This window comes from Hippopotamus amphibius, chromosome 4, assembly GCF_030028045.1.
Source record: "Hippopotamus amphibius kiboko isolate mHipAmp2 chromosome 4, mHipAmp2.hap2, whole genome shotgun sequence".
Classification (NCBI taxonomy): Eukaryota; Metazoa; Chordata; class Mammalia; order Artiodactyla; family Hippopotamidae; genus Hippopotamus; species Hippopotamus amphibius.
In genome coordinates, this window is record NC_080189.1 from 160612472 (window position 1) to 160627301 (window position 14830).

General features: G+C 37.9%; 1 protein-coding gene across 1 annotated transcript in view; it reads right to left on the reverse strand.

The window, feature by feature from the left end:
- Positions 1–5224: 5224 nt before the first annotated feature.
- The window catches only part of TMED10 (transmembrane p24 trafficking protein 10), a 38787-nt gene continuing 29181 nt past the window's right edge, over positions 5225–14830 (reverse strand). Inside the window, exons 4-5 of the mRNA XM_057732065.1 lie at positions 8844–8970; positions 5225–8413 (exon numbers count right to left, since the gene is read on the reverse strand). Coding sequence (XP_057588048.1) covers positions 8292–8413; positions 8844–8970 — 249 coding nt within the window. The 3' untranslated portion in view covers positions 5225–8291. The remainder of the gene's footprint in view (positions 8414–8843; positions 8971–14830) is intronic.

Below are 14830 nucleotides of genomic sequence, written 5' to 3' on the forward strand. Positions count from 1 at the left end.
TCAGAGACCAAGTTATACCTTTTTACCCTCGGCGGAAATACTTGCCTCCTTTCACCTCAGTCAGTGGGCCGGCCCAGTTATTTCTTCCGGAACTACCCTGGGTCTCTCCGTCTTCCACACAACTTCAAGAATATTTTAAGTCAACTCTCCCCACACTCTCCACTTCCCTCTTTCCAGATTTCACATTCTCCTTCCAGATTTCACATTCTTCTTCCACATGTCTTTCCAAATCTTTGACCATCTCATCTCATGCAACATTCTTTGAACACTCAGTGCCAGATACTGTATTTGGAGGTGGGGAATCTGCAGAGTGCTCTCTGCCCCGAAGTCACTAAGAGAATTGCAATACAGTGGAAAAACATGTTCCATCAGTTATGTGACCTTGGGCAACTTTACATCTCCGCGGTTACTTTTTAATCGTAAAGTTGTGGGAATATGACCTACAGAGATAACAACTAAGGTTTATTATTATGTTCCTGGCACTATGCTAAAGGTTTTCTTGGGACTTCCCTGGTGGTTCAGTGGGTGTGACTCCTCCCTCCCAATGCTGGGCCCTGGGGGGTTGATCTCTGGTGGGGGAACAAGATCCCACATGCATGTCACAACTAAGATCCTGCATTCTGCAACTGAAACATGCCACAATGAAGATCCTATATGCTGCAACTAAGACCCAGTGCAGTCAAAATAAATAACTAAATATTTTTTAAAAATACGTTTTCTTTCCATGCATAATCCCATTTAATCTTCTTGCTTTTCCTGTTCTATAGAAGGAACTGAGATAGAAGGGTTAAGTAACTTGCTCTATGTTACATAGCTAGTGAGGGGAGCTGGGAGTCAAAGCCAGCAATGTGACTCCAGATCTCTTTCAGAGAGCAGGATGTCTGGGGACTAAAAGAAGGTCATGTGGCCAGAGGCCATGGCATATGTGGGTTAGAAGCAGAAGACAAGGCCTCAGATGTTTGTAGAATTTAGCTTTTCCTGTGGGCAAGGGAAAATATTGGAGATTTTTAAGCAGGGGAGTATATGATTTGTGTGACTATATGTCCTGATTTGCTGGGGGAAGTCCCAGTTTATACCTTCCCCACCTCCCCAGCATAATTAATGAGTCTTAACTTTTGCTCATGTGCCCAGCAAAGACAAAAAACAATATGATCACCTTACATAAAACCAAAGCTATACTTTACAAAGAACTCTGATGACAATATAGAAGACAAAAACTGGAGGCTGGGAGACAAGCATTGAGGTACTATCAGTGTGAGTGGAGAGGGGGCCCAGGTTTAAGGAATCTGAGGAACATTTAGAACTTTGTCATCAGTTGGGGTATGGCTGGTGAGACAAACCTGAGTCCAGGAGACTCACTTAGGCTTTTAAGTAGGCGGATAGTGACAGCAAATATAGGAGGTAGAGAATTGGTAGAATGGGGTAAAGGGTATGAGAGCTAATATTCCTCTGACCTTTCTAGAGTTCATCAATGTTCCTTTTAAAGTATGATATCCTAAACTCTGCATAACATTCAACATTGGGTCTGAATAGGAGGGTACAAGGGACTTCTGTCTTCCTTGATCTGGATCCATTTTTTCTGTTAGTGTGCCAGACTTCATGATCTGCTTATACTGTGCTTGTACTTAACCAAACCTCTCTTTTTCACATCCAAACTGATGCAAAGTAACACAGCTCTCCCACCAGATCACATCACTCCTTATTTTCTTAACAATGTTTATCTATAAAATTGATGTCTTGTTTATTGTTTACTTTATTAACTGTGTCCATTAGAATATAAGCTCCATGAGAGCGTGGATTTTGCCCTCTTGTTCACAACTGCGTATCATCAGTGTCTAGAAAAGTGCTTGGTATTACAGGCCTAAAATTTTTTTGTTGAAACAATATCAGGTTGTTATTATCTCATATATATATAACATCTTTTAAACCAAAATGTAAGGCTGACTGACTGATAACTCCTGTTAAATTTTTTGTTGGTTTCATTCCAGGGTTCTAGATTGTAGAGACAGTTTTCAATTTTCAATTCATTCATCCAACAAACACTGAGTACCAACTTGTGCCAGGTGCTGTGTTACAACAGAGAACAAAATAAACATGGTTTCTACTCTCCTGGAGCTCACAGTCCATATAACAGACAAATAACCAGGCAATTACCAACAGTGTATAAGTGCTATTATAAGGAAAGTACAGTCTTCTAGAAAGTCATTTAGGAGGGGCACCTTTCCAAGCCAAACTAGCTGGGTTAGTAAAGGCTTCCTGGAGGAATATCCGAAATGTTAAGTCAATGATGGTTAAAGAAAGTGAGGAGATCATGCTGGAGAGAGGCCATTCCATCTACTTCCTCCTCCTAATTAGAAGGCACTTTGAGGATAGGTATTGCTTCTTATTTATCTGGGTCTACTCCAGAGTTTAGTTCAGCACATTAAACAGAATAGATGATCAATAAATGTTTCTTTGAGTTGAATGGAAAAAACAGTTACTATAGCTAGAAGTGTTGACTTTCATACAGAGGAGCTAAGTAGGTTTCAGCCAAAGCTTAAAAATTCACTTTTCTGGCATCTTTGCAATATGGAACTAGACAGTTTTCTATAACTTGGTTTAGTCTGGTATTGTGAATTGTCCTAATGCATAGATAAAAGCGTAACAAATGTCCTGTTCCACCTTAGAGAATATAAAACAGAAAATCAAGCTCAGTGCTTCATTATACCAAATATAAATGAAACTAAATATCTGACTTTCATAAGTCCAGAAATACTCACCATTTTAAAGGTATAACTGATTTTAAAGTGCTTTTGGTAAAAAACAGTATTTCTATTTTATATTTTAACAAGTGAATAGTTAGGATGCTATATAGCAGAAGTCCTCACTTGTGAATGGCTGGTCCCCAGGGTCCACAGAGTTACTGGTAATATTAAAGAAACTATCAAAGTACTTAGCAAAGTCTATAGCTTCACTGTCCAATATGGTAGCCACTAGCTACACCAAACTATTGAGCACTTGAATTATGGCTAGTTTGACTGAAGACATGTTGTAGCTGTAAAATACACACTGGATTTCAAAGACTTTATATGGAAAAAAGAATGTTAGATATCTCAGTCATTTTTACATTCTTATATTGAATTTTATGTTGAAATTCTACTTTGGATATATTAGACCATGTATTATTAAAATTAATTTCACAGTATTTACAATAGCAAGGACATGGCTATTGTAATGTCCATCAACAGATGAATGGATAAAGAAGGTGTGGTACATATATACAGTGGAATGTTAGCCATCAAAAAGAACAAACTAATACCACTTGCAGTGACATGCATGGACCTAGAGATTGTCATACTTTAAAAAAAAATTATTTGTTTATTTTGGCTGCACCGGGTGTTAGTTGCAGCACATGGGATCTTTTGGTTGCGGCATGGCGGGCTTCTTAGTTGCGGCATGGCGGGCTTCTTAGTTGCGGCATGCATGCAGGATCTAGTTCCCTGATCAGGGATCAAACCTGGGCCCCTTGAATTGGGAGCTCAGAGTCTTACCCACTGGACCACAAGGGAAGTCCCAAGATTGTCATACTGAGTGACATACGTCAGACAGAGAAAGACAAATATATGATTTTGCTTATATGTGGAATCTAAAAAAAAATAAAGGTACAAATGAACCAATTTACAAAACAGAAATAGAGTCACAGATGTAGAAAACAAACTTATGGTTACCGAGGGGGAAAGGGGCGAGGGATAAATTGGGAGACTGAGATTGACATAAACACACTACTATATATAAAATATCAATAGATAATTAATAAGAACTTACTGTATAGCACAGGGAACTCTACTCAGTACTCTGTAATGACCTATATGGGAATAGAATCTAAAAAAGAACAGATATATATATGTGTATAACTGATTCACTTTGCTGTACAGCAGAAAAACATGACATTGTAAATCAACTATACTCCAATAAAAATTAATTAAAATACCAAATCAAATTAATTTCAATTTTTTTTTTTTACTTTTTAAATGTGGTACTAGAAAAATTCATATTATTCATGGGGCTCATGCTATATGAGATACCACAGTAGCAGACTGAATAGCTAATAAGTTGCAGAACATGTACAACCATTTAATATATATGATACTGCTGAGACAAATTTAAATTCACTTATACGTTTTACTGAATTCATTCATTATTTATGTTCTCTAGAATACCAGTGAGAAATAAGACACTTTTTATGTTAAAGTATTTATACTCAAATATTGGGAACCACTACTTTATAAACTACAGATTTACTGACATAATTTATTCACTGTTTTTTTGGGAAATGGAGGTAGAGGGTAAAAAAGAGGCTAGCTAGTCATGTGTAAAGCACTTCAGGTTGACTCTTAAAAAGAAGCTTTATGCAGACTTCCGAGGTGGCGCAGTGGACACGGGTTCAACCCCTGCCCCAGGAAGATACCACATGCCATGGAGCAACTAAGCCCGTGAGCCACAACTATTGAGCCTGCGCTCTAGAGCCCATGAGCCACAACTACTGAGCCTGTGTGCCGCAACTACTGAAGCCCACGCACCTAGAGCCCGTGCTCTACAACAAGAGAAGCCACCACAATGAGGAGCCCTTGCACCACAATGAAGAGCAGCCCCCTGCTCACTACAACTAGAGAAAGCCCAAAACACCCAATAGCAACAAAAACCCAACACACCCAATAAATAAGTAAATTAATGAAAGGAAAAAAAAAAAAAAAAAGAAGCTTTATGGAAAATATTCAACCGCGAGTAAAAGGAAAGGAGAAAATGGCCTTTACCTGCTGGAGTGGGGTTTTGCATAGATATGATAGGCCAAAAAAGCAAATCCTGGGGGATTCTAAATTGGGAGGGGTATTTTAAGAATGGAGGAAAAGGGAGAAGACTCTCCGTAGAAATAATTTCAATAGCAGTTTCTAAAACAGAGAAACTACAGAGAATTCCTGGCTTACCAAATGCTATTTGGTCTTTCTGAAGATGTATGATTAAGTATTATTATTTTAATATACATATTATATACAGTTTATAAATTTATATATAAAGTATAACCTTTTACTAGCTCACATAAACTATATCCATCTGGAGTAAATTACAAACACTTTTTCTCTAATCCATCACATATAATTTGCCAAACTTTAATACTAAGGAATATGAATTATTGCCAATCCAGACAAAGAGATACTCAAGAGTAACAGAAAAATAACATCTCAAATGGTTTCTGCTAGCCTTTATTTGAGAAAATTTACACAAAAATCCCCAATCCAACATTTACAGGTGAATCTGTATAAATCCCACGTCTCTTTCTCTTAAACAAACAGAAAAACAGCTTAAGACAGGGGTTTATGACAATGGTATAACAAAGCTTACTGATTTTAAATCAATCATTTAAGTCGTTCTCATCAATAATTTACAGACTGTGTTCAATAACAGGTTCAAAAATGGAGGGAAGCAGATGACATCCTCATTTTCAAAGCTGATTTGCTCTTGTACTAGTCTTTTATCAAAAGCAAATAATTTTACTTTTTAGGTAAAATCAAAGTGTAATATCAATGAACTTTAAACCAAAAGCACAAATGTCCAAGCTGGTAGTCTTGGCATGAGTAAAAGGAAAGGACATGAAAGAATTTCATAAAGTTACATTTGAGAAAAAAATATCAGCAAAATAAAATATTTTCCTCTCCTATCTTCTTCTTTGACATTTTGTCAACACAGAAGACTATAACCAACTGAGCAGCTTTCATTGCTTCTAAAAAGGGGAAAGGCACCAGTCAGAAATACCAAAGAGTATCTTGTTAGGCTAATGGTACAGAACAGAATTTCACCTTTAAACGTCTAAGGATGGATCTTAACTCACAAATTTGGTTATTCTCTTCCCTGCTTGGATGTATCCTCTGTTGTTTAGTATATGTAATACCACAGATAGACTTTCTCAACATCTGCTGCCCTTATGGTGAGATTTGGCTGCCAGGTTCTCAGAAACAGTACCTATCAATTCTTAACAGCAGATGGCAATGTTGCACAAATTAATGAAAGAACCGCTTTTATGCCACACCAGAGGAATTCACATAGGGAGTCAAAAGAGGGGGGAAAAAGGCTTTTGGGTTCACAATAGCTGGAGCATTAAGAGAACAGAACAGATTTTAACAACATAACTCACCCCCTCTTCCCTCTTTGTACTTTATTCAGGTCATCACAGCAGCATTCTCTGTTAATTCTAACATGCTGCTTCTTAACTGCAAGCTGCACAGCCCTAAGTCCTGTGATTCTTGTCGTTGTGATGGGACAAGCCCTGTAACAGTCAGCACGGTTTAAAAAAAGGAGATTACAGAAAGAACAAATTCCCACCCACTTTACTGGGAGAAGTGGGGAAAATGTCAAGTGATAGTATTTTTTACTGTTGTTTATGAACATGGTCATTTGTGTCCACACTGTCTCTTATTTATATTAGTACTCGCCTTTAGACACCTTGTATTCTCAAAGTGATCCTTGGCTCTGCTTTTACAACATATATTTTCAAGTATTCACTCGATTCATGATCCTTCCAGATGTGTTACTTTTTAATACTTCACATGTCTTAATTCTCTAGATGGAACACATAAGAACAGAAATTAAGGCAGTGACTTGCCATGTAAGAAGACTCAGTAAATTTTACTTATTTTTTTCCTTTGTAGAAGTTACGTTAAAAATTTAAACAACCACATAACTGACAAAGGACTTATATCTAGGATATATAAGGAATTCTCAAACTCAACAGTATAAATTGACTATACTTCAATTAAAAAAAAAACCTCAGTAGTAAAAAGAACACACAATCTAATCATAAAATGGGCAAAAGGAACAGATATTTCACTGAGGAAGATACACAGATGGCAAATAAACACGTGAAAAGATGTTCAACACCATTTACTAATAGGAAAATGCAACTTAAAACCACAATGAATATCATTACACACACTTCTAAGAATGACTAAAACAAATTAAAAAAGAAATAACAGCAAATACTGGTGAGGATGTGGAGAAACCAGATTGGTCATACATTGCTGGTGGGAACGTAAAATGACACAGTCACTCTGGAAAAAGAGGACAGTTTCTTACAAAAATAAACATGTTTATCATACAACCCAGCAACTGCTCTTTGGGGCACTTATCCCAGAGAAATGAAAATTTATGTTCACATAAAAACCTGTATATGAATGTTCACATCAGCTTTATTAGTAATGGCCCAAAACTGAAAACAACACTGACGTCCTTCAATGGGTGACTGGTTAAACAGTGGTACATCCACACCATGAAATAGTACTGAGCAATGAAGAGGAACAAACTAGTGGCATATGCAACAACTTGGATGGATTTCAAGGGCATTATGCTAAGTGAAAAAAGTCAATCTCAAAAGGTTATATACTGTGATTCCATTTATATAACATTCTTGAAATGACAAAATTAGAGAGATAGAGAAGAGATTAGTGGTTGCCAGAGGCTGGGGCTTGGGGTTAAGGAAGGAGGTGACTGTGGCTATAAAAGGGTACCACATGAGATCCATGTGATGAAACGGTTCTGCATCTTGTGGTGGTGGTCACACATCCACACATGTGATAAAACTGCATGGAACTAAACACACATAAATACACAAAAAGAAAAAAGTTCAAGCAGCTGAGCACACATATTTTAATTCTCTAAAGTGAAATTTTCTTTAAGAGTTATCTACAGTTCAGAGCTCATTTCTATGAGGTGCCACATCCACCACACTTTTAAGACGTAAAATTATGAAAGGGTATCACCAGAAGCTACCTAAATATTTCAGCTAAGGGTCAAGAGAAAGTTAACAGTGTTGTCACACAGAAATCTAAAGAGGACAATCAGAATGAACCAAGTTCAACACGGTCATACAAATGTTGGTAAAAGAACTAGAGTGGAAGCCCAAGCTGGTGAGCAAGTGGGAAAAGGAAAGAAAACATGGTTCAAACAGATCATACGAGGAAACCCAGTATGAATGCTGGCTTTGGCATTATCTAGGTAACCCCTATTTTTTGCCATAGGTGACTCTAATAATAGTCTTATTGTTACAAAACCAGTCCAAATCCTACCAAGTTAAAAAGTCCTTCTTGGACTTATTGTGTGTAGGTGGTAACCCGCGTCCTCCCACACCAAAGAGATCAGTTCTAGAAAGAAAGCTCCAACGTGCCTTGATGGTGCTGTTGGTAGGGTGCTTTAGTAAGGCCAGGCACATTCCAGCGATGTTCTGCTGGCTAAGATACAAGGTGGGAGGAGACTGGGCTTTATTACTCAATCAACTTCTTGGCCTTGAAGAAGCGCCGCAGGTAGAAGACCTGCCAGGTGGCGAGACCAATGAGGCAGAACATTGAAAAGATGCTGAAGTACAGGACCCGAGTGTTTGTGGATTCTGAAAAAAAGAAAAGCAGTGTAAATGTAATGAAGGGAGGCTCCGGAGGCTAAACAGCCAGAGGGAAAAGGCAACTAATTAGCTTCACTCTGCCCCTAGGCCTCACAGTAGGATTTCATATAGTTTTTTTCTTAAACCTTCATTATCCTATATATAAATGTTAAAAATTACAAAGATTAGTACTATCAATTTGATACACTATAAGCTGACTGAGAATATGGTCAATTGCTTATCACAGAAAAAACTGCTATTCCCTTGAAAATCTAACAAGGCTCATTTACCTGCAGCAGCAACAACACTGAAGTAACTAATTATCCTTCTATACAACCCCTTTTGGCAAAACTGAGAAAGGGTACACCAGAATTTAAAGTCTGGGGACCTATCTCCTTTATGGTGCACTTATTAGAAACAAGAGTTGCCCTCCCCTCACCATTGGTATCACGCATCTCTTCCTCTCGCTTCTTCATATAGGCAAAGTCATTAACAATAGATTCTGAAAGGTCTTCTAGGCGTCGTAGCTCCACCTCCAAAGGTTTCAGCTTCTCAACTTTTGCAATCTGAAAAAGAAAGGAATTATGAACCCATACCCTGAAAAAATTGCCCCGGTCAAGAATACAATGTAACAGAGGAGTCTTTTTTAAAAGTTTCACCTAACTTAAAATTTCTTCTGTCATCATTCTAACACACTTTAAAATCTGGGTTTCTTCCCTTTCCTACTGTCTATATGTTTCCACCTCAGACTTTTCTTATACTTTAATTTTGATTAAAACCTCCACAGAAGTACTATAATATGGTAGGCTATAAAATAAGATATACTGTTTTTCCAAGATTTCTGACTTTAATAAAATTTTACTCTGCTCTTCCACTTTTGTCTAAGAAATAGCAGTATTATCAGCATAAGTGTGAGCGTCATAGTATTAGTCAAATGTGGTTTCAAGAAGAAAACACACCAAATTCCCAACAGGGAATGCACAGGAATGAGAAAGTACATGTAACCACAGCATTAAGATAATAACTCAAACTGCAAAATTAGAGAATTTTGGTTTGCTCATTTAAATCCCACAATAGCTTTAAGGTTTGTATCAGAGCTTTAGAACCCAGATGAATCCTAGGTATATTAAAAAAAAATGCACTGTGTGCTTTGTTTTTAATTACATAGCCAGTTATCAAAATAAATCTCCAAGGACAGCCCTGTGTGCTAAAGAGAAGGAAGGGTGTGAAAAATAAACTGTCTTCCTTTTTCAATCCAGAGCACTTTGAAACCTCCAAGAGTATCTAGTAACTAAAGGCATATATGACCAGCACGAGGATTTCATTATTCTATTTGTTTTTTCTTATCGATCTTGGATTATGATTTGCTTTAAAATGGGGACATAGCATGAGAGCTTTCCAGATCTTAAAACTCATATACCAGTTGCTCTTAAATTTTTTCCAGGGTCTTCCCTGGTAGTCCAGTGGTTAAGAATCCATCTTGCAATGCAGGTGATGCCAGTTCAATCCCTGGTCAGGGAACTAAGATTTCACATGCCACAGGGAAACTAAGCCCATGAGTCACAACTAGAGAGCCCACGTGCCCCAACTAGAGAGCCCACGTGCCACAACTACAGAGCCCATGTGCTCTGGAGCCCAGGCACCACAACTACTGAGCTCATACACCACAACTACAGAGCCCACGCACTCTGGAGCCCATGCGCTCTGGAGTCTGCATGCCACAACTAGAGAGTCTGTGCACCGCAAGTACTGAGCCCACACACTGCAACCAGAGAGAAGCCTGCACACTGCAACAAAGAGCCTGTGCGCTGCAACGAAGGCTCCCACGTGCCACAACTAAGACCTGACACAGCCAAAAAAATATAAATATTAAAAAAAAATTTTTCCACAGAGAACTCTTCAAAAATATTTCTACATCTGCTTCTTTACTCCCTATACATTCTCTATACAATGCCCTACTTTTTCTTCTCTTATGTTCAATTTACCTTTCCTGCTCGTTTTCTCTGTTAAATGTTAACAACAGTTAATGTGGGATGAATGGGAATAGTTTAAGGGTGTTCTTGTATTCGCTTCACTAAACTATATTCTTCATTGAACATGTGAAGAACAAGACAAAGTTATTTAAAATAAAATATTTAAAATAAAAAAATATAGAAACTGTTGTTAAGATAGGGATATAAAAATTGAGTTTATATTTAAGGTACCTAAAGCATGGTGATAGATTTGTAATGATCCACCTGAGTTTTCTTTCACTGGATGTACATTTTCTTACAATTGTCAAATGTTGGGTAGAGTTAACAGCATGACTGATAGCTAGCACAGAAGAGAATAAAGCGAGTTGGGTATAAGATTTGCAATGGTTAGTTAATATATTGAGCTAATACTCCTAGCTGAATACCCAAACGTCAGGTTTCCCATTAACCTACAATATATATCTGTTAATTGATTTCATACAGAGGTGCAGAGCAAAGAAACCCACACAGGAAAAAGATCCAAGACATATATAATAAGCTGAACCTTAGGCTGTTTAACATTTTCTCTCCTGGTATATGCTTTCCCCTCCAAAGCTTCTTGAATGAGACAGTATAAAGGCAACAGTATGATACATCTTTAGAGATAAGTGATTTAAAGCTCCTTAAATAGAAACTTACAAAAGGAACTGCAAGTGGAACAATGGCGGTACCTCTCTCTCCCAGCTGAAAATAATATTCTTAAAAATTACTTTGAAGACTACTTCTAACTCCCCACCCTTTTTTTGGTTAAATGACAATAGCCCAAAGGCCTAAAACCCAAAAAAAGGAGGATGGAGTGAAAATAAATTCGGTACTGAGAATAGCCTTTGTAGATTATAGTTCCCCCAAAGCTGTTTCCAATTCTTTTCCTTTCTGTTGTTTCATTTATATTTTAGTTGTACAAGAAACACATAAATATGTCCTCCTACTAAAGAATTTAAATTATTCAGAAGCAAAGGAAACAAAAACAAAAGGCCCATCTTAATAGCTCCTCAATCCCCACATCCACACATTCCTTCCTGAGGTAACCTTGGTTATGAACTTGGTGTATATCTTTCTAGACCTTGTTAAAAGATAACACACTATTTATGCCTTTGGCATGTATATAAATGTACATAGGAAAATATAATTTAAAACATATTTATAAATGTGATTATAATGTATATGCTGTTCTATGGCTTCTTTTCATTCAAAAAAATCTTTGCAAAAACTTCAGTGCTTGTAGATTCACCTCATTCTTCTTAACTGCTGTATAGTCTTCCATATGGGTCACGGTTTACTTAATCATTCAATTTCCTAACCCCTTTTCTAGTATAGATCCTATTGTAGACTCTATACTTCTATTTATAACATATCATCCAAGCTGATTTCATTTCCTCAGTGAAATCCCTACTCAATCCAGTCCTTAATTCTGTAAGTTATTTCCAGACTTCCTGAGTGGGATGAAAGTCTCTTCCCCTAAAAAACACCTCTAATAACTACCTTTATTCTTTTTTTAAAAATATATTTATTTATTTAGTCAGGTCTTAGGTGCGTCACGTGGGATCCTTAGTTGCGGCATGCGGACTTCTTAGCTGCAGCATGCACGTGGGATCCAGTTCCCCTACCAGGGATCAAACCCAGGCCCCCTGTATTGGGAGCACAGAGTCTTACCCACTGGACCACGAGGCAAGGTCCCCTTTATTCTCGATATTAATTTAAAACCTAGCAAACTTAAAAGAATTGCCAAAAAACTAAAACAATATTGAAAACCAACTTGATATTTCAACCATCTAACACATCAATGGATACTCAGTGGAAATAACAAAAATAATGAATATATTTCTACATTTAATCTAACCTAGACATCAAAACAAATGTAAAAAGTTTTTTGTTTTGTTTTTAAACATTTTAATACCCTAACAATGCTTTTTTGAGTGCTCACTCTGTGCAAGGCACCAAGATAAATTATGATCTCTGCTCCTAAGAAACTCACAGTCTGGTGGAGAGGCTCACCTAAAAAGCTACAACCATAGTATATAAAGCATTATGTATCAACTTTTACAACAAAAGTACACATTGAAAGTGGAATAGAAAGAAAGCAGCACAGAGCTTAATTACACTTGGAAGAATAAGGGAAAGCTTAACAGGAAGTGGGGGAGTTGGGTCTCAGAAGTTCTACAGAATTTTGCAAGAGACAGATATTTAAGGCTGAGGGGAATCTGAAAACCAAAACATGGAGGGAGGAAAGTGCAGGCCCTGTTTAGGAGGTCAAGAGTAGTCTAGTTATAAGCAGGCAGATGTGCGTGTGCACTTGTGTGCACTTCAGGGTGGGTGGTGGGTAACAGCAAATATAAGACTCAAAAGTTAGGCTGAAGCTAAACTGAGGAGGAGGATGAAGAAGGTAATATAATGAATTAGACCTATGAGTTCGCGGAGAACTGTGATCCGTATTTTATACCTTATACTCTGACTTAATCCTCACAATCCTATATAGGGTGAATATTATTATTCCTAAATTTCTCAGCTGAGGAAATTAAGGCTCAGAGTGTTAAATAACTTGTCCAAGGTCTCAGAGCTTGGTTGAGCTAGCACTGCAATACAAGTCTAAGTTCATATTTTATCCTGTAGGTATAAAAATTTGATGAAGAAAACCAGATGACTAGACTAAGTTTTATCTGGATCAAAAGTGAAGTGAATGAGCTATATTAGGCCACGAGGATCTGGGTAAATTGTCCAGTTTATCAATCAAACTTCCTAGGTTTCATACTGTATTACTCTAATTTTTACAACAAATAGAATAAAATTTTAAAACAAATTATCCTAGGTATCTTAAAGTAGACCCTCTTCGCTTACCCAGGACTAATCTAAGCATTCAAAGAGTATCATCAAGGGACTTTCTTGGTGGTCCAGTGGCCAAAAATCCGCCTTCCAATGCAGGGGACGTAGGTTCAATCCCTGGTGAGGAAACTAAGATCCCACATGAAGAGGGGCAACTAAATCTGTGCGCCGCCAACTACTGAGCCTGTGCGCTCTGGAGCCCACACGCCACAACTAGAGAGAAGGCTGCACAACATAACAAAGCATCTGCGTGCCGCAATGAAAGATCCCACATGTTGCAACGAAAATCCTGTGTGCCGGGACGTCCCTGGTGGTGCAGTGGTTAAGAATCTGTCTGTCAATGCAGGAGACACGAGTTCGATCCTTGGTCCAAGAAGATCCCACATGCCACGGAACAACTAAGCCTGTGCGCCTCAACTACTGAGCCTGTGTTCTAGGGCCCTCAAGCCACAACTACTGAGCCTGTGTGCTGGACTACTGAAGCCTGCGCACCTAGAGCCCATGCTCCACAACAAGAGAAGCCACCACACTGAGAAGCTTGCTCACCACAATGAAGAGTAGCCCCTGCTTGCTGCAACTAGAGAGAAATAACCTGCGGGCAGCAATGAAGACCCAACGCAGCCAAAAAATAATAATAAATACTTAAAAAACAAAAAAAACAAAAACCAAACACTTAAGAACAAGATAACCTGCACTTTGGGGTCTTGTTTAAAGAAAAACAAATCCCTCATGCCACAACTAAGACCTGACGCAGTCAAATAAATAAATTAATAAAAGCAAACAAAAAACAGTATCAAGACTTTATATCAGTTAGTACAAAAAGCTAACAAGAAAACCTCTATCAACATTCCCACTGACTACTGTTCTGCTATTCTAAACATTTGATTTAATGTTCAAAGTGTCTGTAAGAATGTGAAATTATACGTTTCATGAAAATCATTATTCTCTAGTCTACTTTTCTCTTCCATGATTGGAAGGATGACGTGTATTTTGCCAACAGTTTCATAAAAGCAAACCCTACTTGACAATGTGTACTACAGGTTCTCCACTAGGAGGTAGCATTCCCCTTGTAGGATGCATTTAACCATTAAATAATCAAAAATATCAGAGCTACAAGAGACTTCATTTTACACATGAGGAAACTAATGATTCCATAAAGTTATTCAGTCCTTTGAGTGGAAGACCAAGACTAGCAGTACAATGGTCTCCTGACTCCCTACCCAGGGTCACCAAAGCAATTAGCATCAAAACTACAAAGCTCTGCTGTAGAAAATGTAAGCACAAACGAATCCCTGACTTCCAAAAGCACACACATTCAGTGTACCCAAATCCTACCCATCTTTCCAGCCTTAACCATGAAGCCTCCTTTAACCACTACTGTCCACACTGATTCCCCCTTCCCTTTAAGCCCTACAACTGTGTTACACAATTAACACTCAATCATACATTGTCATATTCACATTGTTTTGCTTTTTATCCTTTTCCCCCACACTAGTCTGGATCTTGAACTCAAGAGAATTAGAGTGTTGTATCCTTTGTGTAGTCCCACATGCCTGGTACATGGTACACACTTGTAGTTGACCTATTATGTCCA